The sequence below is a fragment of the Ovis aries genome, chromosome 22 (genome assembly GCF_016772045.2).
Source record: "Ovis aries strain OAR_USU_Benz2616 breed Rambouillet chromosome 22, ARS-UI_Ramb_v3.0, whole genome shotgun sequence".
NCBI lineage: Eukaryota > Metazoa > Chordata > Mammalia > Artiodactyla > Bovidae > Ovis > Ovis aries.
Window position 1 is genome coordinate 15,661,969 of NC_056075.1, and position 26,447 is coordinate 15,688,415.

Below are 26,447 nucleotides of genomic sequence, written 5' to 3' on the forward strand. Positions count from 1 at the left end.
TTTTTATAGCATCTTTATTCAGTATAATTTATATACCATATCCCTCACACATTCAGTATACAATTCAGTATTTTCACAGAGTTGAACAACTGCCACCACAATCAATTTCTGAATATTTTTACGACCTTGAAAAGAAATCTTATATGCTTTTGGAGTCACCCTCATTCCTCCCCAATCTCCCCAGTTCTAGGTTTCACTAACCTATCTTCCATCTTTATAAGTTTGCTATTCTGGACATTTCATATTAATGGAGTTATACAATATGTGTCTTTTGTGTCTAGCTTCTTTCACTTAAAGCTTTCAGGGTTCATTGATAATGTAGCATACATCAGTACTTCATTCCTTTAAATGATTAATGTGTGGATATGCCACATTTTGTATATCTGTTGGTTGGTTGATGGACATTTTGGTTCCTTGTATTTTGGTTTTGATGAGTTTGTGGACATTTATGTACAAGTTTTATGTATGTGTGCATTTGTTAAGTTGCTTCAGTCATGTGCAACTCTTTGTGACCCTGTGGACTGTACCCTGTCAGCTCCTCTGTCCATGGGATTCTCCAGGCAAGAATCCTGGAGTTGGTTGCCATGGCCTCCTCCAGGGGATCTTCCCCAACCAGGAACTGAACCCATATCTTTTACCCCTGCTGTAACAGCACGCAGACTCTTTACTACTGGCACCACCTGGGAAGCCCCACAAGTTTTGTATATACATATGTTTTAATTTCTCTTGGGTATATACCTAGTGATAGAATTGTTGGTGGGCTTCCCAAGTCACACAGTGGCAAGGAATCCACCTGGCAGTGCGAGAGAAACAGGAGATGGGAGTTCAATCCCTGGGTCAGGAAGATCCCCTGGAATAGGAAATGGCAATCTATTCCTGTATTCTTGCCTGGGAAGTTCAAAGGACAGAGGAGCCTGGTGGGCTGTAGTCCATGGAGTCACAAAGAGTCGAACACAACAGCACAGCACAGACAGATGATAACTTTGTATTTAACCTTCGAAGGAGGTGTGGCAGATCAAAGTCTTAATACAAGAACTGAAGCTATAAAACTCTTAGAAGAAAACTTCCATACTCACCAGCAGTGTATGAAGCTTACAGTTTACTCACATGTTTGACAGTGCTTCTAATTATCTGTCTTTTTGATTCTAGCCATCCTAGTAGAATCTGATCCATTTTCACATGGATCATGTTGCATCTGTAGGTCAGTTTGGGATTAATGCCATCTTAACTATTCTAAGTCTTTCAATAGATGAACATGGGATGTATTTCCATTTATTTAGGTCTTCTTTAATTTCTTTCAGCAAGGTTTTGTATCGGCTAGTTCAGTTTTGATAGACTATGTGTACATAACCATTGATTCTTCAAATTCACTTGAACAGATAGAAATAGCAATAATGATTTATAAGAACTCTACTCTCCTTCTTGGCCTCAGAGTAATTTTGAGTTGACAAACTTAGAAACTGTGTGAAATTGATGTTATCAATGGGGATAACTACTTTTATCTATCAGGTACAACTGTGATAGGGTTAAGTCTATCTTAATGGTGTTGGATTATATAATATTGGGCATGCCACAGGTCACTTGGGGATTATAAGAGCCTTATTAAATTAATGCTAGTTTAGAGGACTGGATAGAAAGAAATGACTATTTTTGGTATGTTCATGACCTCTGTAGTCAGTATTTCAGATTGTTCCATTCTTATTATCAATTTTGTGTCACATATATCCCTCCTCTAAACCCACCTTAGTTGTCGTTGTGAAGGGCTTTTACTCTCCCAACTTCCAATTTGTGAGAGCTTTATTCAGTCAATTCCTTATTCTGAGCATCTGCACTCATTTCCTCCACCAAGCTGCCTATTGCCTCACAGTAGTGACCGGCCCCATTTTGTCTTTGTATGTGGGATAAATAAACTCACTATTTCTTTAAACCACTGTTAACTTATTTTTATTGGTAGGCAAACACAACCTTAATTGATAGAAATGAGCAAATTAGAGCCATATCTTGAAAAATGTTATAAACCAGAATCAAGAGTTTGCAATTCTCTTTTCCTTTTAAACCATTTTATCTGGACTCTGACTAAAGACGCACGAAGAAGTTGAAAATGTGCAAAAGCTAACATAGCAGCACATCCTCGAATAGATTACAAAGAAAAAGAATGGATTCACAGAGACTCTTATGTTGGGAAGTCCAGGGCTAGCCATGAAGTGCATTGAACTTAAGTGCCTTCCATTTTCCTTCAGCATATTTAAGTATGTAGGTTTCATCTTCACGCTCAGATACTCATGTTTCAAAATGATGACCTACACCGCTTATACGTCTGTATCTGTGTTTTGACTGTGAAGACAGAAAGAGAGAAACTGGCATCAGCAAGCTCTTTGGTTAGAAGTAGGTTGCTTGACCAGTGTACCTGAAAAAAAGGCTTGGAATGAAGTTTTTAGGCAAGCTAGGGATGAGGAGTAGGAAATCAAGACTGCATCAGCCCAGTCCACACACTTTGCCAGTGGCTGTAGTACTGCACTCGAGTGTCTAGGTTTGTTTAGCTTTCTAACAGTATGTGTTATTTTGGGTTGATTTTAATTATTTATGCTGGCAAACTACCAGATAATTACATCAAATAACTTCTAGGAAAAGCACAATCAAGAGATGGAGTTTACTTTTGAAAACTTGATAGCATCTGTGTTTGATTTGTTTGGCGCTGGGACAGAGACAACAAGCACCACGCTGAGATATGGGCTCCTCCTGCTGCTGAAACACCCAGAGGTCACAGGTATGATAACATGGTGGGCAGGGTGAGTTTCGGGGAAGATATTGGGTCTTCTGTCTTATAATTCCTCTTAGAGAAGCTTTAGTTTTGAAATTTCTATGCCACCCACTATAAGCTGCCCAAATATTTAAAAAACAAAAAGGTGAAAGTAAGACAAGTATAGTAGGGAGGATTGCTGAGAAAAGTAGAGACAGTATGAGCAGTAGCAAAGGCAATGAAGCTATGGATTTCATCAATAAAAAATTCCGGTGAAGTATCTGGACTTCATGGGAAGGGATTTGCAGCAGGCACAACCAGCATAAATTGGGCTACAATGGACTGTTAGTTTTCTTAAGAAGTGGCCACTTTGAGTGGTAGATATGTTTTTACCTAAATCTTTCCTTGTTCTAAATATGCAACATTATAATGCTAGGGTAGGGAAAATGGGAGCTATATTGTCGAAGTATAGCAGAAACTCTAGAAATTTGGTGAGAAAGCCTGAGAAAATTTTCAGTCTGAGAAGTACTTTAAAAGGTTAGATTTAGAAAAAGATATATGCTATTTAGACAGAAAATGTACCCAAAGGCCACCTGATGCGAAGAGCTGACTCATTGGAAAAGACCGTGATGCTGGGAAAGATTGAGGGCAGGAGAGAAGGGGACGACAGAGGATGAGATGGTTGGACGGCATCACCGACTCAGTGGACATGGGTTTGGGTGAACTCCGGGAGTTGTTGATGGACAGGGAAGCCTGGCGTTCATGGGGTCACAAAGAGTCAGACACAACTGAACTGAACTGAACTGAACTGTACCTAAAAGAATTTTTTTCCCTTTTTAAACATTAAATAAGATAGCATTTCAAGTTGCAAATAAATACACACACAATACATATACAGTTGCAAGCCATACATACATCAGTTACAGAATTTTATTTTTAAAACATCGTATATTATTTTGATATGAAAATAATACCTGATACCTGTTTTTCTTTCTGTGATTGTCGAGACCAGCTCAACAAGCAGGGTTTCTGAAAGCGTGATATGGTGAGAGAATGAGAAACGAGACACAAGAATTCATAGAAAAGCGAGGCTCAGGGGACCAACACCGCTCCAAGGTGAAGGTGCTGAAACTGAATCCAAGCCAGCTTTATTATACTTTCAGCCATGAATGAAAGAATATGTGGGGAGTTAAACTGTAACTCATGTGGCCTTCAGGGCCAAAGAACAAAATGATCATTAACCATTTAGGAATGAGGAAACAGTAATCAATAACAAATCAGTAACTGAGAGTAATATTTTAATCTATAGATTTTTCACCAGATATGTAAAACACCTGACTCTGAGACACCAGTTGAGAAACAGTCTGGGGTCGGTTTTCCGACCCCAGGATCATATCTTGTTTTCAAGATTATGAACTGTTCCCTCTGGACTTGTTCCAAGAGTCTCATGCCTTATAGCATCCAGTTTATCAATAATTATAAATTTCTTTTGTGGCCCTTGCCGGGGGCTGCTTTTCTTTTATTCTTCCAGTCTCCTACATGTGATGACAGAAATTTCTTGAGTTAATAATATACTGTTTGTGTCTAAAGTGTTTCATCATTTCTATTTTTTAATGATCCTCTATGCTGATATATGGGCTTTCCAGGTGGTGCTAGTGATAAAGAACCTGCCTGCCAGTACAGAAGATGTAAGAGAGGCGGGTTCGATCCCTGTGTCCAGAAGAGCCCCTGAAGGAGGGCATAGCAACGCACCCCAGTATTCTTGCTGGGAGAATCCCATGGACAGAGGAACCTGGCGAGCTTCAGTTCATAGGGTTGCAAAGAGGTGGACGTGACTGAAATGACTTAGCACGCATGCATGCTAATATCTAGGCTTCCCTGGTGGCTCAGATGGTAAAGAATCTGCCTGCGATGCAGGAGGCAAGGGTCGGGAAGATCCCCCGGAGGAGGGCATGGCAATCCCCTCCAGTATTCTTGCCTGGAGAATTCCATGGACAGAGGAGCCTGGTGGGCTACTAGTCCATAGGGTCAGGAAGAGCCAGACACGACTGAGCGACTAACACTTTTTTCACTTTTCATGCTAACATAGAGGTGTGCACAGATTTATCTCAAAGCCTAGCGTGTATGAGTGTCATTTGTACTTGTATTATGAAAACTCTCTAAGTCTAGGTGTACTTCTGGACATATAATTGATGTTTATAACGATGTTGGAACACCTTTACAGAGTTCTATGTCACCCTGATTTGGTATGAAATTGTGGCGTGGCATGTGTTTTCCTCTTTTTTCCAGTAGTCTTACTTGTGTCTTATCAGCTAAAGTCCAGGAAGAGATTGACCGTGTGATCGGCAGACATCGGAGCCCCTGCATGCAGGACAGAAGCCACATGCCATACATGGATGCTGTGGTGCACGAGATCCAGAGATACATTGACCTCGTCCCCACCAATCTGCCCCACGCGGTGACCCGTGACGTTAAATTCAGAAACTACCTTATCCCCAAGGTAAAATTGTTTCTCTTGCAGTGACCTCAACACTCTTGAAGTTCCCATATTCACAGTATGATTTCAGTCCTCAGGATGAGAGAATTGGAAAAATCATACATGTGGCAGCTTGATGGGTTTTGTGTTGTTTCCAATTTGTGGCTATAAATCTTTATGACAGCTCTCGATATCTGGCTAAGTCTCCCAAATTTGTTCTGCTTCTTTAATATTGTTTTGGCTACCCTTAGCTGTTTATATTTCCAGGTAAATTTTAGTATTCATTTTCAATTACCCAAAACATTCAGTGAGTTTTTTCATGGTAGTATCAAATCAATTTGGAAATTGACATCTTGACATGTTGATGCTTTCAATTCACAGATACAGTTAATTTGGGCTTTCTTTAATTTTTTTGATACTGTTTTGTTTTTAGTACAGTGACTTGCACATCTGTTATGTTTTTCTCAGATAAGAAATATTCTTGATCTTATTATACATTTTATAATTTTAAAATTGCTTTTTCCATTTTTTTGGTATATAGAAATATAATTGATTTTATTATCTTGATGCCCTTATATCTAGCAACCTTTCCAATTTCATATATCATTGTTAATAATTTGTTTGTAGATTTATTTGTAATATCTATATGCACCACAATTCTGCCATCTGGTTTAATATTTGTTTTATTCTTTATTTTCCAATTCTCATGGCTTTGATTTACTTTATTGCATTATCACACTGGCAGGATTTCAAGAATAATATTGAACAAGGTGGTGATAGTGGCTGTTGTTTTATTTATGATATCCTGAAAGAGGTGAGGGTTATATATCTCATCATCGAGAATGGTATTTTATGTACATTTTTGTCAATATTAAAAAAAACAGATTAGGGAAATACTTCCTAACCCTATTTTTGTGTGACTTGGGGGATAAACTTTATTTTTTATAGCAGTTTTAGGTTCACAGCAATTTTCAGCTGAAGATACAGTGATTTCCCATATACTTCCTGCCTCCACACATGCATTGCCTCACCCATTATCAATATCCTCTGCCACACTGGTACACTTTTTACAATGGATGAGCCTATACTGACCATCATTAGCATCCAAAGTTCATCACTTACATCAGGGTTCACTCTTGTACATTCTGTGAGTCTGAGCAAGAGTCTAATGATATGTATCCATCATTGTAGTATTATCTAGAGTAGTTTCACAGCTCTAAACATCCTCTGTACTCTGTTCATTCATCCCTCTCTCCCCTAAATCCTTGGCAACCATTTTATGCCCACTGATTAGGAACTCCCTATTTTCCCCTCTCCCTTGCTGTTCACAATCTAATTTTTTCCATAAATGTGTGTATAATTTGATCAAATGGATTCTCTGCATTTGTTTATATGGTATATATTTTGTTCCCACTATCTCTGTCTCTCTCATATATAAAAAGCTGAATTTAGTTTGCTACATTTTATTGAGGACATTTGTATTTTTATTTGTAAGAGGCTGGTCTATAATTATACTTTCTCAAAAAATTTTTGTCAGACTTCTGATATCAAGGTAATGCTGGCTTCATAAAATAAGTGGGAAATTTTCCATACTGTGGATATATTTTTATTACGTATATATAGTTCCTTTGGGTGTTCAGTTAGTTCTGCCTTTTCTGTGCCTAAAAAGTTTGGCTTAATCTCAGATATTATATAAGAAAAAAACACAGTATTAGGTGATGTTTATCTTCTCCCAGAAAGTGTTCATCTTTCCTCTGCTAGACAGAATTACATAACGCCTCCTATTTCAGAATTGTATATGTACACAGTCAAAAATTGACCGCAGATGCCAATTTGCCTTTCCAAGTTTCTTCCATCTGGAATCTGGAAACCAATTTTAATCAGCAGTTTTCCAGTGCTTTCTAACACGTGGTTTCTGTTTTTATTCAGACTTTCTAGTTGGCATCCTACAAGCTATTCTATTTTGAAGCCTGCATATGTTACTATTATACATAAAAATATGATAACTCAAAATTCTCCTTTGAGGAGAAAAGGGTTGTGAGTTTCTTAAGGTTGAAATTATTACTGCTGTCTTCTGGGAAAGACGGAATTCTGAATATCTGTGTGCTCCTTATGACAGCCACTAGCCACATGTACCCAGTGGATGCCTGAAATGTGGTTAATGCAACTGAGGAACTGAATTTTACATTTTATTTACTTTTGACTGGCTTTAAGTATAAGTAGCCATAGATCACGCAAGTCTACCGTGTTAGAGCTCCTCTAAGTTTTTTTTTTTTCCCTCTTACATGGGTTTAGAAATCCCTCATCCTTAATTCTGCAACACTAAAAACCTGAAAAATTAAAAACAAACATAAATTTAGTGCAATTTCATTTGGTGGTCAAAATGATACTGGAACTGAAGTGAATCTATTTTTATTCCTTATTTATGCCACTTTGTGTGAATCTTCATGTCCTACTGAAGACATTTGTGTACTGTCGATAATACTAATCATGTTTACCTCAAAATGTTGCCAGAACTAAACCAGGTAATATATATATTTTAAAATATGAGCTAAAACTATGAGACATTTTCGTCTATCAGAGTGATGAAGTCAAAGGCTGAAAAAATCTATTACCAGTGAGGATAGTTGTAAACAAGTACTTTCAGGTGCCACTGGTAAGACTGATAAATAAGTACATCTTTTTTTCTTTTTTTGAAGGACATTTTGGCCATAATTATTAAAAAGTAAAATATATCTGATAATGCAAGAGTTATAATTCTTGGTATCTACTGCAAATGCTTGTGAAGGAATATCAAAATGTATCCTTGCATCATTACTTGTAATAAAAAAAGTATTTTTAGCTACTAAATGTTCATTGTAAGTGTAATGGCACATTTATATTGTGTAGCATGGATACGGCAGATGTATATGTGTTGACAGGCTTCCCAGGTGGAGCTAGAGCTAAAGAACCCACCTGTCAGTACAGGAGTCATCAGAGACACAGGTTCGATCCCTGGCTTGGGAAGATCCCTTGGAGGAGAGCATGGCAATCCACTCCAGTGTTCTTTCCTGGAGAATCACATGGGCAGAGAAGCCTAGTGGGCTACTGTCCATAGGGTCACAGGGAGTCTGACATGACTGAAGCGACTTAGCAGCAGTAGAAGCATATGTGTTGACATTGGGCAATATCTAAATTATTTCATTATAGAAAAAAATCAAAATCTAGTGGATGTTTGTCATTGGGTAAAAAGAGAAGAAAGTGATAAGTAGCATAAATGTATATAGGATTATCTGCTGATATGCATAATATCTGTGAAAGCACATGTAACTAGTTGGTGGGAATGATTATTTTTGAAAAGTCTAAATGAGTTTGTGCAGCTAGATAGGAAGAAGACTTACTTTTTACCATGTGTGCTTTTTGTGACTTAACATCTTCTTCTAGTTTTCACTTGGGGTATAAGTTATGTAAAAGAAAAATTACCCTGCTAAGTATAGAGTCTAAAGAGTTTTGACCAATATGTGAGGTTATGTCACTACCACCACAAGTAAGATATAAACACATTTTCATCATCTTGAAACTTTCCCTTATTCTTCTTTTGCAACCAATCCGTTTCCCCCAATTTTAGCCCCTATAACTACTAACCTGTTTTTAGTCCTGTAGTTTTGCCTTTTCAAGAGTGCAATATAATGGAATGTGACGTAAGTGAAATAACTTATAATCAATATATGTCTTTATCTTTTTTATGTGGCAGAATGTTTGAGATTCATCTTTTTATTGCATATATTAGTTTATTCCTTTTCTATTGATGAGTAATCCATCATATAGAGTACCACAAATTGTCTATGCATTAACTGATTGATGAATATGTGGGTTGTTTCCAGTTTGGGGCTATTTGAATACAGGTACTATGAACATTTGCATACAGGTTTTTGTGTGGATCTAAGTTTTCATTTCTTTTAGGTAATACTGAAGGGTGAGAGTGTTGTTTAAATGTTTAACTTCATTTTTAAAAACCCATCAAACGGTTTTCTAATATGGCTGTGACATTTTACATTCCAAGTAGCAATATATGAGAGTTCCAGTTGCTGGGGGTACCCTTCACCACTTGCCTTTGTTAGTGTTCTTAAATTTTTTTTTAATTAATTCATTATCTTGTATTAATGGCTTCTGACTGTTTTTTTTTGTTTGTGGTATTCATTAGTATTCCTCCAGCCAGATCACCTGCTTTCTACCCCAAACAAAGCAATATGTTCTGAAAATCGTTTTGAGGCACTCTTCTTGGGTGGCGGTGGGAAAGGGAATTTTGGCAAGATCACCATTGATTGGTAGGGAAAAAAAATTAGAAACATATGAAACCAAGTACATGTCTCTCCCCATATATACACCTGTATATATGTCCACTCACATGGTCGGCCAAGCCAGCCCTTGGGGGCTTTGAACAATTATCTCAACGCCTCTTTAGTTTCCCTTGTGCTGAGAATGGGAAGGGGCGAAAGGGAGAGAGTTCAGATCTGTAAGTATTTTTAAACAAACATTTAAAGCATTGTTAGAAACTTTGGTGGAATTGATTGTCTGGCATGCTAATGCGCTGAAAGCGGTCCCAATTTTTCGTAGAAGGCCTTGTAGGCTTGCCTCAAAAGAAGGCTGACCCCACGAGGAAGGTGGGGCGGAGGCAGAGGTTAAAGGACCTGGCGCCGCACAGTGGAACCTCACGGCCTTCCTCTCGGCCTTCCTCTCGTTGGTACCGGTAGTCCCCGGGAGGAGAGTGACAGGCGAGGGGTGGAAGCCGCCTCGCGGCTGACACCGTGCGCTCTCCAACGCCTCGCGGCTGACACCGTGCGCTCTCCAACGCGCTTCGTTCCCTTGGGGTTGTTGGCCGCGCGGTGCTGTGCAACGTGGTGCAACCTGTGGCAAGAGTCGCCTCTCCGAGGGCGCAGGGCACGTGGGGTGGCGCCGCCTGGACCAGGTGGAGAACTCGATTTTCTTGTCCCCCAGCCTGGCGCGACAGGCTGGCAGCGCTCACAGAACCCTAGCAGGTGGCACAGTTGTGCATCCCGCAGGGCTTGGGGCCTGGGCGTGGAAAGGCTGCACTTGGGATGAGGAGGGATGAGGTCAGAGACTAAGCAAAGGCTCCTTCCCACACTGTTTTGTTGTTGTTCATGGCTTGCGTTGTGCGTGGCTAAGTGGCCGGGTCGCGGGCAAGTACCGGCCGCTGGTACTAAAAGGAAGGGACCTTGGTGTTGTTAGGGACCAAACGACGGGCTCTAGGACCTGAGTCATGTTTACCAGAAAGAGACAGGATATGCGCTCATCCTGCCTGGCCAATCATGTAAGGCCAGCTACTCCTGTAACTGAGACAAAGAACTGCCTGTATATAAGCTGCCATACTCCTTTGTCAGATTCCCTTGTGCGGGATGAGACTTGGGCCCTAGCGTGCTAGGAATAAACAAACTCCCTTCTTGCCTTTGCATTACTGTGGTGAACTTGCTCTCTCGGTCGGTTCGGAGATACGGGCTTGGTGCCTAACAGGTGTGCGGTCTGCGTGGCCTCTGACTTCCGCGTCCTAACATTTGCTGATGCACCCTCTAAATTTTAGACACTTGTAATAGTTGTGTAGTGATACCACATTTTTCTTTTTACTTCTGTTTTTTCGGCGAATAGTGATATATTTTTTCATATATTGATTGGCCATTCATATTGTTATGCTCCGAGCCCGTATCTCCGAACCGACCGAGAGAGAGAGCAAGTCCACCACGGTAATGCAAGGGCAAGAAGGGAGTTTATCTCTAGCCCGCTAGGGCCCAAGTCTCATCCCACACAAGGGAATCCGACAAGAGCCCGGAACAAAGGAGTATGGTGGCTTATATACAGGCAGTTCTTTGTCTCAATTACAGGAGTAGCTGGTGTTACATGATTGGCCAGGCAGGATGAGCGCATATCCTGTCTCTTTCTGGTAAACATGACTCAGGTCCTAGAGCCCGTCGTTTGGTCCCTAACATTCGCCCCTGTCCTTAGATCATATAGAGGAATCTTCCTCTTGGTCCTGAGACACAGTTTGATATTGTTGTCAAAGCACAAACAGCTGTACTGTATTTATGCGTTTTTTTACAAAGGCTATAAGTCTATTGATAATACACGGGCCAAAGGTAAGCATCAGTAGAAGTATTAGCAGGGGTCCCAGCAAGGTGGAGATTAGGGTGTTCAACCAAGGGGATAGTTGAAACCAAGACTCAAACCATCTTTGTTGAGCCTCACTTCTCGTTTACGTTGGGCTAGTCCCTCTCTTATTTTGGCCATAGATTTTTTAACTGTTTTTGTGTGATCAGCATGAAAACAACACTCTTTTTTTTTTTTTTTTAGGGCAGCACAGAGTCCCCCCTGTATCTCCCCACAGATCTTTTAGTTATGCCTGGGCGCGCCTGGACATGCCCAGAATGCATGATTTCAGAGCTTGCTCCTCTTCCAGGGTACATTCACCACCAGCTTAAGGTCAAAGTATAAGTCTGGCCACCAAGTATTTGGTGGATGTATTGCGGTGGTGGAGTTAAGCATCTCACGTGTTAGTCTATTTTGCAGTTTCCAGGTGATTTTGACGGGTTGATGTGGGTTCACACTGGCAGCTCCGGAGCAGAGTAACTGGGTCATCCACAAGACGGCCCAGCCGAGCTGTCCTGGTCCTGTTGGCGCCTTCAAAGCTTTAGCCTCAGGGGGTTGGACGGGTGCAGAGAGGCTTCCCATTTTTTTTTTAGCGTCTTCCTGCTCTGCTGAAGTAGCTGGGCGTATGTGGTTGCAATGCACCCAAGGCCCGATATCATCGACCTTTAGGGCAGTTGGGGTGGTAAGAAGAACAACATAAGGACCCTTTCATTTGGGTTCTAGTGCCTTGGTTTGGTGCCTTTTGACCCATACCCAGTCTCCTGGGCCAATGTCATGTGAGGGAATAGTTCCCTTATTTTGACCCACAAGTATTTTCTGGAGCAGTTTTCAGACACGAGAGTGCACCTTGCTTAAGGCCATCAAGGCCTCTTGGAATTGTGCCAACGTGGGAGGCGGTAGTTTTTTCCCTTCAAATATTGGACATACAGGGGGAGGTCTCCCATACAGAATTTCAAATGGGGTCTGATTAAGTTGATAAGGAGTATTACGTGCACGGAAGAGGGTGAAGGGAAGGAGGGTCACCCAGTTCCCACCAGTCTCTATAGCCAATTTAGTTAAAGTTTCTTTTAGAGTCCAATTCATTCTTTCTACTTGCCCTGAGCTCTGTGGACTGTATTCACAATGTAACTTCTATTTAGTCCCCAGGGCTAGGGCAAGGCTCTGAACTATTTGACTCACAAAAGCAGGTCCATTATCAGAGCCGATGGTCACTGGCAGGCCAAACCTGGGAACTATTTCTTCTAAAATCTTTTTTGCCACTATCATCGCGGTTTCCCCCTTTGTAGGAAAAGCCTCCACCCACCCTGAGAAGGTATCCACCAACACTAACAAGCACCGGTAACCATATTTGCCTGGCCTTACCTCGGTGAAATCTATTTCCCAGTGTTGCCCTGGTCCTTTTCCCCGATACCTCAGTCCTGCATGTTGTCCTTTTCCTGGCCTCATCTGTTGACACACCTTACAAGCATGCACTATGTTCTTTACAGTTGTCTGGTGCCGGGGAAATCGCAGGCGCACAGTTTGAAAGAGCATCAGAGTCTTCTTTTCTCCCAGATGAGTAGACAAGTGTAAATGCTCACATAGTTGCCATCCCAACTGAGCAGGGAGTATCAAGTAGCCGTCTGAGTCTCGGTACCATCTATCTTTACCTTTTTGAAGGTTGGTGTGTTCTTGGATCCAAGCAAGGTCTGTGGATGAATACTCAGGGTTTGGGGGCAGAGTTTCCATACCTGGAGGTGGAAGTCTGATCGCCAACACAGGGGTGATGAAATCTTCATCAGCTACTTTTTGAGCTGCCAGGTCTGCGGCACGATTCCTTCGTGCCGTGGGGCTGTCACCCTTCTGATGTCCAGGTACGTGAACTATTGACACAGCCCGAGGCATCTGTACAGCCTCCAAAAGTCTACGGATTTCAGGCAAGTTTTTAATTTCTTTTCCTTTAGCTGTCAAAAACCCCCGTTCCTGATATATCGGGCCCTGGATGTGTACCGTGCCAAAAGCATAGTGACTGTCAGTGAAAATAGTTATTTTTTTCCTTTGGCTCTCTCTAATGCTTGAACCAGGGCAATTAACTCTGACTTTTGTGCTGAGGTATCCGGGGGAAGGGCCTCTGCTCATATCGTCTGTCCAGAGTCATCTACTACTGCGGCTCCTGCCCATCTCTGTCCATCTTTTACATAACTGCTGCCATCTGTGAACCATTTTAGCTCACTGTTATCCAGTGGAGTATCGGTTAAGTCCTTTCGCATTGCTGTTACCCCGGCCAGTATCTCATCACAATCATGGAGGGGGCTATTTTCCTCTGGATTGGGCAAAAGAGTGGCCGGATTTAGAGTGCAGGGCGTTTGGAAATGAATCCGTGGGGTGTCAAGTAGCAAGGCCTGGTAGTGCGTCAAGCGGGCATTAGAAATCCATTTACCTGGGGGTTGCTTTAAAACTCTCTCTACGGCATGAGGAGTGTAGACCAAGAGTCTCTGTCCATAAGTCAGTTTATCAGCATCGTGGACTAAGAGCGTGGTGGCCGCGATGATACGGAGGCAAGGTGGCAATCCGGCTGCCACTGGGTCCAGTCCCTTGGAAAGGTAAGCTACAGGTCGCTTCCATGGTCCCCATCTCTGTTAGTACCCCTTTTTTTATCCCCCGCTTTTCATCTACAAATAATTGGAAAGGCTTAGATGGATCAGGGAGGGCAAGGGCAGGAGCTTCTAGCAAGGCTCGCCTGAGCTCTTGGAAGGCCTCTTTCATTGGCTCAGCCCATTTCCAGTCCTTGTTTTCTTTGGTCCCCTCATATAGGGGCCTGGCCTTTCCTGCAAACCCCAAGATCCATAACCGGCAATATCCCACAGTTCCCAGAAATTCTCTCACTTGTCTAGGGTTAGCCGGCTCAGGGTTCTGGAGGATGGTTTCTTTCATAGCCTGTGTTAGCCACCTCTGGCCCTGTTTTATCTTATAACCGAGGTATGTAACCTCTTGCTTGGCAATCTGGGCCTTTTTGGCACTGGCCCTGTAACCTAAAGTCCCCAAGGTTTGGAGAAAGTCACCTGTTGCCTCTTGGCACTCTTCCTCTGTAGCCGCTGCCAGCATAAGGTCATCAACATATTGTAATAAAACAATGGTAGGGTGTTCAACCCGATACTCATGGAGGTCTTCGTCCAGGGCCTCATTAAATAACATGGGCGAGTTTTTGAAACCCTGTGGTAAGCGAGTCCATGTCAGCTGCACAGGGGTCTGACCACCGTCTTCCTGCCATTCGAAGGCAAAGATCTCTTGGCTTGCGGGGGCAAGAGGCAAACTGAAAAAGGCATCTTTTAAATCTAAAACAGTGTACCAAAAGTAGTTTGGAGGCAAGTTGCTTAGCAATGTATAAGGGTTAGGAACCATAGGATGAATATCATTTACCTGTTTGTTGACTTCTCGTAGATCTTGAATCGGTCTAAAATCAGTTTCCCCAGGCTTTTTCACAGGCAACAGGGGAGTGTTCCATGGGGACCGGCACGTTTTTAGGACCTCAGCGTCTATGAGGCGTTGTATATGAGGAGTAATTCCTTGTCGAGCCTCTTGACTCATGGGATACTGTCGTACCCTCACCGGGGAAGCACTGGCTTTCAGTTCCACAATGATAGGGGGCCTCTGTTTGGCTAGTCCCATTCCTACAGTTTCAGCCCAGGCCTGAGGGTATCTTTGAACCCATGGTTGTACTTCGGGGCTTATCGTCACTGGGGCCTCTGGCAAGTAGAGTCTGTATTCATCTTTTAATGCCAGAGACAGGACCTGAAGAGGATGCCCGGTCCCATCTAGAACCGACATTTGTCCGTGGTTGAAATGAATTTGGGCATTTACTTTAGACAGTAAATCCCTTTCCAACAAGGGCGCTGGACACTCAGGTATCACCAGAAAAGAAGGGGTCACCTGGTGGGCCCCTAAGTTCACTTGCCGTTTTGTAGTCCATCCATATCGTTTAGTCCCGGTTGCTCCCTGCACCCAGCTACTTTTTTTAGACATGGGTCCATCTTTTTGGTTTAAGACTGAGTATTGGGCTCCCGTGTCCACCATGAAGCCAACCGGTTTCCCCTCCACATTTATAGTTACCCAGGACTTGGGGAGGGGCTTCGAGCCCTGACACCCCCTAGTCACTATCCTCACCCGCATAGAGGATATGACTATCTAGGGAGGGTGTCTCGTTTTTGGGGTTCTTGGGCCCCTCTTTTAGATTTTTCTTTTTTCTTTTTTTTTTTAAGCTTACGCTTTGTCATTTTTTCTTCAGTTTTTGAGTCCAATTTTTTTCCTTTTTGGAACCTGTTTTTGTTTTCAACCCTGGCAAAAAATATCTAGGCCAGCTCTTTTTGATTTTTACGGTTTATTTTTCAGCTCTAAATTTTCTTTCTTCTCTTTTAATGTGGTCTTCTCTCTCTTCTGGGGTCTCTCTATGATTAAAAACTCTCTCGGCTGCCCTCACTAGATCTTGCAAGGATTGTTCACTTAACCTCTCTATCTTTTGTAACTTTTTTCTAATATCAGGGGCTGCTTGATTTACAAATGCTAACATAACTGCTGCTTGTGACTCATCTGCCTGTGGGTCCATAGGGGTATACTGTCTAAAAGCTTCCATTATCCTTTTTAGGAAGGCTGCTGGGCTCTCATTTGGCTCTTGTCTCACTGAATTTATTTTGGCCAAATTAGTTGGCTTTCTGGCGGCCACTCTAAGGCCAGCCATGAGGGTCTGACGGTACACTCGGAGACGCTCCCTACCTTCAGCGCGTTCGAAGTCCCAGTTGGGTCGCACCAAGGGGAACCCCAATGAGGTTAAGCTGTATTGTGGGCCTCCCATCCACCCCTGGCACATTTTTCCAGGCTTCTGACAGGATCCGTTCGTGCTCCTCTGTAGTAAAAAGTACCTGTAACAGTTGCTGACAATCATCCCAAGTGGGATTGTGAGTAAACAGTATAGACTCTAAAAGATCAATAAGACCCTGCGGTTTTTCAGAGATGGAGGGAGTCTGGGTTTTCCAATTGTACAAATCACTAGTGGAGAAGGGCCAATACTGATATGTCCATTCTCCACCCTCTCTGGCTGGCCCCGCCTGGACCGGAAACGCATGAACGGTGGAGGAGGGAACCTCTGGGTCTTCTTCTGCTACGCCGGCCATTTTTTTTTCGCCTTTCCCCGAGTTCCCTAGGCGGGGCCCCTTTTTCTGGGAGGAGCTGAAGGCTTGGTTCTCTTCCTGGCTTCTCCCAATGAAACCTGTGGAACCTGTGGAAGCAAGGGCGGGGAAGAGGGAAGGGAAGTGAGGGGCTGAAAAACAAAAGGTTTTAGCCAGGCCAGGGGGTTTTCTGCCAGGTCCTGTCAGACCAAAATGTATGGAGTTTGGTCTGGCTGGGTGTCCCGAAGGGTAGGGGGTGAGCACCTTCTCTCTGACCGCTCGAATAGTAGGCAGGCTGAAGGTGCCTTCTTGTGGCCAGCTGACATCAAAAGCAGACCACTCGGCAGAACAAAGTTATTAACTTGATTTTCTTCACCAGCAATGATAGATTCTGTGCTCTAGACTTGAAATCAGAGAAGTGGTTAATCATGAGAGATAAAGGAGTAGAAGTTGTTTGTCCCATGATCACAGAAAAGTACACTGGGAGCCAACAGAGCACACAAAGAGCAACACAGACACTATGAACAGACAAACAGATAACAAACGCAAGGTGGCCACCGACAATGCACTCAATCTTACCTGCAGGATGTTCACAGAGCCAGCCGCCTCTCCAGCATGAAACCGGGCCCCGGCCTTATGCTGGACTTAATCCAGTAACCAGAGCCAGCCGCCTCCCCAGCACGAAACCGGGCCCTGGCCTTACGCTGGACTTGCCTCTGCACTTTACACCCAGATGCCTCCCCAGTACGATACTGGGCCCCGGACTTAATCTGGGCTTCTGCAACGTTAGCACCGGTGCTCAGAGCTCTTATCTCCTAACGAGGTTACTCCCTTCTACCAGGAGAGTTGTCCTCCCAGACGGGACGGAGATCCTGGACGAGCCCCCAAATGTTATGCTCCGAGCCCATATCTCCGAACTGACCGAGAGAGAGAGCAAGTCCACCATGGTAATGCAAGGGCAAGAAGGGAGTTTAGTGCATTAGGGCCCAAGTCTCATCCCACACAAGGGAATCCGACAAGAGCCCCGAACAAAGGAGTATGGTGGCTTATATACAGGCAGTTCTTTGTCTCAGTTACAGGAGTAGCTGGCGTTACATGATTGGCCAGGCAGGATGAGCGCATATCCTGTCTCTTTCTGGTAAACATGACTCAGGTCCTAGAGCCCGTCGTTTGGTCCCTAACACATCTGTGTTGATTGATAGTGTTTGCTCAAGTTATAGTTCTATTTTTTATTGGATTGTTTGCCTTCAGTTCAGTTCAGTCGCTCAGTCATGTCCAATTCTTTGCGACCCCATGGACTGCAGCACGCCAGGCTTCCCTGTCCATTGCAAACTCCGGGAGTCCACCCAAACCCATGTCCATTGAGTCAGTGATGCCATCCAACCATCTCATCCTCTGTCATCCCCTTCTCCTCCCGCCTTCAGTCTTTCCAGCATCAAGGTCTTTCCAATGTCAGCTCTTCACATCAGGTGGCCAAAGTATTGGAGTTTCAGCTTCAGCATTAGTCCTTCTAATGAATATTCAGGACTGATTTCCTTTAGGATGTACTGGTTGGATCTCCTTGCAGTCTTGTTTGCCTTATTACTTATTGCAGTTCTTTATATATTTTGCATGCAATCCCTTTATCATGTCTAAGTGTTGCAAATATTTACTCCCAGTATGTGTCTTTTTCTTTCTTTTTTTGGTTTCTAACAATGTTTTTGAAAGAGCAGAATATTTTTTAGAAAAAAGTGAAAGTTTAAAATTTTGATGGTGTTCAATTTATCAGTTATTTCCCTTATGACCCGTGTTTTTGTGTCATACTTATTTTCCAGCATGTTATCAAATATTTATGCTCATCTTTTCTTTTTCAAGTTTTATACTTTCAGCTTTTATATTTAAGTCTATGATCCATTTAAAGTTTATTTTTACTTATGGTGTGAAATAATGATCACACTTTTTTCTTTATGGATATCTACTTGTCCCAATACCATTTGCTGAAAATACACCTGTTTTTAAAACTTAAGGTAACATTTTCTTGTATTGTTTGTTTTGAGATTATACAAGGCAATAATTTAAAAAATAAAATTATAAACCTTAAATGCGATAAACTTAAGGTGTAGAATTACTCCCTACTTTAAATTAAAGAAATTTTTAAATTTAAATAGGATTTAAATACACAGTGGATATATATATAGAAAATATATGAAATATATATGAAAATGTGTATATATTTATATTTTAACTACATATCTATCATCTATCTATCACACTGAAACCTAAATAATACTTCAGTATGTATATCTTCTAAACAAGTGAACAAGGACTTTATCAACAGTAAAAACATTCACACTAAAGGAATTATCATCTATACAAGAATTTTATCTAGTATATATACTATAATTACATCAGTTATCCTAATATATCCTGTGTAGTTCTTCTTGAAGGGGCATCTAGTGTCCAGTCAAGGAACAAGTATTTAATTTGTCTGTCCCTTTACTCCCCTGTTACCAAGAACAGTTCCTATTCCTATGTTTATTTCAATACATTGACAACTTTGAAGAGTCCAAGACAATCGTCATGTTAAACGTTTGGCAGTCTGGCCTTGGTAATTGTTTTCTTGAGATTACATACCCATTCTGTGTATTTGGCAAGAAAATTACATAGGAGATGTTGTGTATGTCCCACTGCATTGGATTTTGGCTGAAGACATGTATTTTCAGTTTATCCCATTATTGGTAATGCTAAGATGATCACTTATTAAGGAGGAATCTTCTATATCTCTCATTGATGAGTGTCTGTTTTCATAGGTAATTAATTAACAATCTATAACACCGCACACAAAAATAAACTCAAAATGGATTAAAGATCTAAATGTAAGATCAGAAACTATAAAACTCCTAGAGGAGAACATAGGCAAAACACTCTCAGACATAAATCACAGCAGGATCCTCTATGATCCACCTCCCAGAATTCTGGAAATAAAAGCAAAAATAAACAAATGGGATCTAATTAAAATTAAAAGCTTCTGCACAACAAAGGAAAATATAAGCAAGGTGAAAAGACAGCCTTCTGAATGGGAGAAAATAATAGCAAATGAAGCAACTGACAAACAACTAATCTCAAAAATATACAAGCAACTTATGCAGCTCAACTCCAGAAAAATAAACGACCCAATCAAAAAATGGGCCAAAGAACTAAATAAACATTTCTCCAAAGAAGACATACGGATGGCTAACAAACACATGAAAAGATGCTCAACATCACTCATTATTAGAGAAATGCAAATCAAAACCACAATGAGGTACCACTTCACACCAGTCAGAATGGCTGTGATCCAAAAATCTGCAAGCAATAAATGCTGGAGAGGGTGTGGAGAAAAGGGAACCCTCCTACACTGTTGGTGGGAATGCAAACTAGTACAGCCACTATGGAGAACAGTGTGGAGATTCCTTAAAAAATTGCAAATAGAACTACCTTATGACCCAGCAATCCCACTGCTGGGCATACACACCGAGGAAACCAGAATTGAAAGAGACACATGTACCCCAATGTTCATCGCAGCACTGTTTATAATAGCCAGGACATGGAAACAACCTAGATGTCCGTCAGCAGATGAATGGATAAGAAAGCTGTGGTACATATACACAATGGAGTATTACTCAGCCATCAAAAAGAATACATTTGAATCAGTTCTGATGAGATGGATGAAACTGGAGCCAATTATACAGAGTGAAGTAAGCCAGAAAGAAAAACACCAATACAGTATACTAACACATATATATGGAATTTAGGAAGATGGCAATGACGACCCTGTATGCAAGACAGGGAAAGAGACACAGATGTGTATAACGGACTTTTGGACTCAGAGGGAGAGGGAGAGGGTGGGATGATTTGGGAGAATGACATTCTAACATGTATACTATCATGTGAATTGAATCGCCAGTCTATGTCTGACGCAGGATGCAGCATGCTTGGGGCTGGTGCATGGGGATGACCCAGAAAGATGTTATGGGGAGGGAGGTGGGAGGGGGGTTCATGTTTGGGAATGCATGTAAGAATTAAAGATTTTAAAATTTAAAAAATAAAAAACTAAAAAAAAAAAAAAAAAAAAGAAATAACAAAAAAAAAAAAAAAAAAGACTTAGTATATACTGTTTCCCAAAACATCCATCCAGCTGTTTCAGTATAAATTGATAATCTTTATCTGCTTTGTTGAAAAATGAGAATTTTTCTAATTTTATCATCTCTGTGTTTTTTTAAAATCTAGAATTCATCCATAATGTGTTTCTCCACATTTTAAAATTAAGAGAAACAAATTTCATCCCAAAGATAAATGCTCAGTAGTTGTTAGTGTACTTGTCTAAGAAATCATTTTTTCCTCTTGGGAAGATTTTCTTTTTTATTGTGATAAAATCCTTGGAAGGAAATTATGACCAACCTAGACAGCATTCTAAAAAGCAGACATTACTTTTCCAGCAAAGGTCTGTCTAGTCAAGGCTATGGTTTTTCCAGTGGTCATGTATGGATGTGAGAGTTGGACTATAAAGAAAGCTGAGTGCTAAAGAACTGATGCTTTTGAACTGTGGTGTTGGAGAAGACTCTTGAGAGTCCCTTGGACTGCAAGGAGATCGAACCAGTCCATCCTAAAGGAGATCAGTCCTGGGTGTTCATTGGAAGGACTGATGTTGAAGCTGAAACTCCAATGCTTTGGCCACCTGATGTGAAGAGCTGACTCACTGGACAAGACCCTGATGCTGGGAAAGATTGAGGGCAGGAGAAGAAGGGGAAGACAGAGAATGAGATGGTTGCATGGCATCACCGACTCAATGGACATGGGCTTGGGCGAACTCCGGGAGTTGGTGATGGACAGGGAGGCCTGGCGTGCTGCGGTTCATGGGGTCACAAAGGGTCGGACACAGCTGAGCGACTGAATTGAACTGAAAATAAGTTATAATGTTAAAATTACCATTTTAACTATTTTAAAGTGAGCAATTCAGTGAAATTTAGTACATTCAAAATGTGGTGCAACCATAGCTACTATCTAGTCCAGAACAATTCCATCACTCCAAAAAGAAACTCAACCCACCCAACAAGCAGTCTTTGCCCATTCCTCCCTCCCTCCAGCCCCTGACAACCACTAACCTGTTTCCATCTGTATGGATTTGCCAGATGTCATTTTTAATCGTATCAGACCTCTGTTTTTGAAAAGCCCTATAAACAGGTTCCAAATACATCTGACTTTTCAAGAGTCATCAGAGGCTTCCATTTTAAAACATAATCCACATATGAGATGTAAGCAAATGAAATGATGAAATTGAACAAAACAAACAGCAGTGTCTAAATACTGTGATAAGTGAAGGGGATTCAGAAACCGAGTAACCAAGTACTCAGTACTTCAGATGCTATTGGAGGCCACTTTAGTAACATCACTGCCATTGATCTTAAACCCATCCGTGTTTATTGCTTGGTCTGTCTCACTGGAATTTGCCACTGCCCTTCTTTGGCCCTAGGGCTCCTCATCTATAGATCAAAGACTGGATTAAATGATTTGCAATATTTCTTTTGCTCCACAATTTCTTATAACTCAGTTTATCTTCATCTTTCATTCCAGGGCACGACTATAGTAACATCACTGAGTTCTGTGCTACATGATGACAAAGAATTCCCCAACCCAGAGGTATTTGACCCTGCCCACTTCCTGGATGAGAGCGGCAACTTTAAGAAAAGTGACTACTTCATGGCTTTCTCAGCAGGTAGTAAAAGTTAATTTCCTTAAGTACTTAGGGAACAAGGTGCCTTTCTGGAGTTGGTTGGAACTTAATGATGATCTCTCTGGGGCTGGAAGAAATGCTTTTTGCCCATGATCACAAACACCACTTTCAATGCCCTTGTGTTTCCTCCCCTCACCACACATCCCCAGTACTGGAACTTCAGGGAGGTGACCCAGTTCTTCCAAAGTAAGAAAGCTAGAAAACAGATTATGCTCGTAGATAGCACTGAGTTACCTGTGAACTCCTCTTAGCAAGTGAAACTTTTAGACTTTCCTTGCCTGCCATGAGAAAGGTACATAAATCCATAAGTTTGAGTATTTTCCATGTGATATCCCTCACTCCCTAGGCTGAGTTCTGGGGTTAAAGGTACAGAATGGTCACCAAAGTGGGCTCACAATCTAGTAGGGAAGCAAATTACTAAAGAGAACATTGAATAGTGTTGTGGGAGAGGAAAGCTCAGGCTGCTCATGAGACCAGAAGGAGAAACCCTGTTTTCTGGTCACTCATACACCGCAGTGAGGCATAAAATGGAATAAGGAACATTCTTACAGAAGAAAGGGAATTTGAACTGCCTCACAGGAACAAAGTGAGAAGAGAAGGCAGGGCAGTTTTACAGAAGCAGGACATTCTTTTAGATCAAGAAAAGAACCTGCCAACTAACTGCCCTGCAGTGGTTCCAGGGCACCGTGATCGTCTTCCAGTGCTGATCATAGACCCTGAAACTGGGTCTCCCCAGCTACAGTGTGTGCTGAGTCTCTGGCCACAGACTCACCTCCATGTATGTGGCAGCTTTTGATCCCTGCTTTGTGTCTTGCTCTGTGTATACCAAGATGTTAAGGACTGAGCCTTCCCTTCAAAAGCACACATTTTAGAACAGCAGAAGAACCAGAATTATGATTCAAGGTGATTCATGCTTCACCTGAAGCAATGAATGTGATATTGAGGCAACTCAGAGAGGGCAAGATTCTACTGTGTGTGAATATCGCAAAGACCATAAAGAGGAAATGACATGGGACGTAGGTCCTGAAGGAAGTGTCAGAGAAATGCATCTTGACTGAATGAAACATCATGAGACAAAACTAGAGGTTTCATGGTGTATTGGAGGTTGATGAAGAGTGGATATGGCTAGTGCTGAGTAGAGGGTGTGAAGAATGGAAAGAATGATATCAAACATCATACTGGGAACAAAATATGGAGAGCCAGCTCAACTCATTTGGACCTCATAACAGTTGGGAGAGACATTTAATGTTTTCAGGTGGGAGATTGACACATTTAGACATGTACTTTTGAAAGCACATGGAGGAAAAATATCTTTAGCTGAATTTTATGCCAGAAGTAGAAAGGAAGCACATATATACAAGTTCCCTCCTCTCAGGGTTTCTGATAGAAACTGGAAGTGGAAAAGAGCAGTTAAAATGTGGGAATACACGATGAAGTGCCTGACACAGAGCAGACACTCAATCAATATTTACTGAGTGAAAAATTCCTATGAAGATATTAGGTGAATAGTGAGTATGTTTCCCCTGTTTATTTGTCTCTAAACATCTTTCCAGGCCTCCATCTGTTCAATCATTCATGCATTTTGTGACAATTCAAAATGTAATGTTCAAGGAACAAATCACCTCTGTGTGTATTTTCAGGCAAACGAAATTGTGTGGGAGAAGGCCTGGCCCGCATGGAGCTGTTTTTATTTTTGACCACCATTTTACAGAAATTTACCCTGGAATCTGTGGTTGACCCAAAGGACCTCGACACTGCCCCAGTTTCTAGTGGGTTTGGCCATGTGCCACCCCCGTACCAGATCTGCTTCACTCCTGTGTGATGAAGGGCAGCCCATCGGCTGCTGCTGTGCTGTTGTCTGTAATTAACTCTCATCTGGGCCATCGTTCACCTCCTTCTTACTACCAGGGGTACTCTTTCTGACCGCCCATCTCATACTGCCACAATTTTCTCAGTATCCAGTGAATATCCAACTTCCATGAAAGGAAAGTCTGAGTTTTACTGCACAAATGTATTTGCTGTCTTCATATTCTGTAACACTTATATTGACTACCACATATGCTAATACTTCTTAAGAGTCAGTACCATGTTATCACTGTAAAACAGAGTGGAATTGTTGGTATAAGCCAACACACAGCCATTTGCTCTCCAGATGTTCTAAATAAAAAGCAGCAGCATTTGCTGAGCCAGTCTCAGGCTTCCCTTCTTTTGTACGTAATGCAGGTAAGAAATGAATGAGTCTGAAGAGGCCGTGCTTGTCCTCATAATGATAAACACAGAAGGGGACAAAGAGAAAGAGGGCAGGGAAACTCTTTGCTGAGTATCACCTGGGCTTACTTGAGGATTGGATTTGGAAATGAGAGAAATTGTGTCCAAGAGCAGCTCCAGCCTGTAGGGAAATAGTGAGAAAATCAGCAATTGGGAGGACTGAATAATAAGTGTTGAAATTCATTCCTCTGGTGGGTGTTACTGTGAACACTAAAAGAAGATATGAAATGTTCACATTACTTTGTGTTTCAAACTTATAGTCAAATATTAACCTATGTTTCTCTATTTCTAATCATGTACTCTAAGTGTTATTCTTTTCTCTCTGAGCAAGAACAAAATCCCTAGAAGGTGTCACCAGATTCTGTTTTTTTCTACTTTCCATCATGTTGTTTTATATGTAACATCAATGGTGGCCATATGATGCTATGATCCTGAACTTCTTAGTCTCAAGACATCTCTGAAATACAGACAGCTGAGAGATAAAGAATGTCTTTGGGACTTATCCCTGAAACACTAATGGAAATGAGAATTAGAAATTCCTGTTGAAGGTTTTCTTAATATTATAGTTATACAGAAGATTTGACTTCGTTTAAGGAAACATGTACTAAAATAATTCAGGTTTTTGATACCAAGACCAAGTATCAGGTCAGCAGTTTACACTCACCTGGTTCAGAGTATAAATTCTTTGCACATACTACCAAATTTTCTCTCTGACAGTTGCATTTGTTTTAAAAATGTATGAAACCAACTATTAGCTTATATCCCAATAAACTAGATTTTCACATATGAATACTTAGTATTGCCATTGGACATCTGAGAAAGTGTTCAGCAACATTAAGCTTTATGGAAGTGCAAATTTAAATTTTAATGAGATATCCTTAGATAGCCATCAAAATGGTTAAAATGAAAAAAAAATTATGCTAAATTTTGGCAAGAAAATGAAGCAACCAGCATTCTCAGAGTAATACTGTAAATTGGTTCAACCATTTGGACAACTATTTGGCCATTTTTATTGGATGTAAACTCATGACTGTCCAGCAGTTTCACTTGTAGGTACGTACTGAATAGAAACGCAATACTTTGGGATATGAACAAGACATGTTTAGGAATGCACATAACAGCACCAATCAAAATAACCCCACACAGGAAGAACCTGAAATGTCTATTAACAGTACAATGGAAAACATAAATTACGCAGTTCTTTTTCATGATTTGTGTCTTGATTATACAGAAATATTCACCCTGCGTTAGTATGTTGGCATGCACATTTAGAACATGCATACTTTCTCTATGGATGTTATGCTTCAATTAAAACATTTATTTAAAAGCAAACAGATCTACAGAAGAAATATTTGAGCAGTAATTTCAGAGAATTCCCCAAATTAATGTCAGATACCATGCCACACGTTCAGGAAACTCTAAGAACATCAGGAAAAATACCCTGAAGTCTACAGGTAGGCACATCATATTCAAACATAGAATATAAAAACAAAGAAAATATCTGAAAGAAGCCAGAGGAAGAAAAAAATCTTACCTTTAGAGGAACAGAATAAGAATTACATTGGGATTTTCTTCAAATTCTGTGCAAGCAGAAGAGAGTGGAGTGAAATATTTAAAAGAAAAAAAAATGCACCAACTTTGATTTCTGTATGCAGTGAAATTGTCTTAAAAGAAGAGATAAACCAACCAAGCAAACAAACAAACAAAATTGAGGGAATTTGAATCCAGTCCTTGACTGGCAAGAGGGTACCTACATGCGAAACCCAGGCACATAGAATCTACATGCAGATCTTACACCCTTTACAAAAATTAACTAAAAATGGATCATAGAACTTAATGCAGAGTGCAAAATTTTAATTCCTAGGAGATCACATGAGAGAAAATACAGATTGCCTTGACTAGGTGATGACCTTTGAGATTTATCTCTGAAGC

General features: G+C 41.3%; 1 protein-coding gene across 3 annotated transcripts in view; it reads left to right on the forward strand.

Moving 5' to 3' along the window:
• CYP2C18 (cytochrome P450 2C18) overlaps window positions 1–24,432 on the forward strand; it is a 41,746-nt gene extending 17,314 nt beyond the window's left edge. For 2 of the 3 annotated variants that reach the window (XM_060405031.1, XM_027960267.3), the window contains exons 6-9: window positions 2,626–2,767; window positions 5,053–5,240; window positions 22,088–22,229; window positions 23,888–24,432. In XM_060405031.1, coding sequence (XP_060261014.1) covers window positions 2,626–2,767; window positions 5,053–5,240; window positions 22,088–22,229; window positions 23,888–24,069 — 654 coding nt within the window. In that variant the 3' untranslated portion in view covers window positions 24,070–24,432. Of the gene's footprint in view, window positions 1–2,625; window positions 2,768–5,052; window positions 5,241–17,336; window positions 17,624–22,087; window positions 22,230–23,887 lie in introns of those variants that run through there. The other variant, XM_060405033.1, reaches the window with a different exon arrangement.
• The last annotated feature ends 2,015 nt before the right edge of the window (window positions 24,433–26,447 follow it).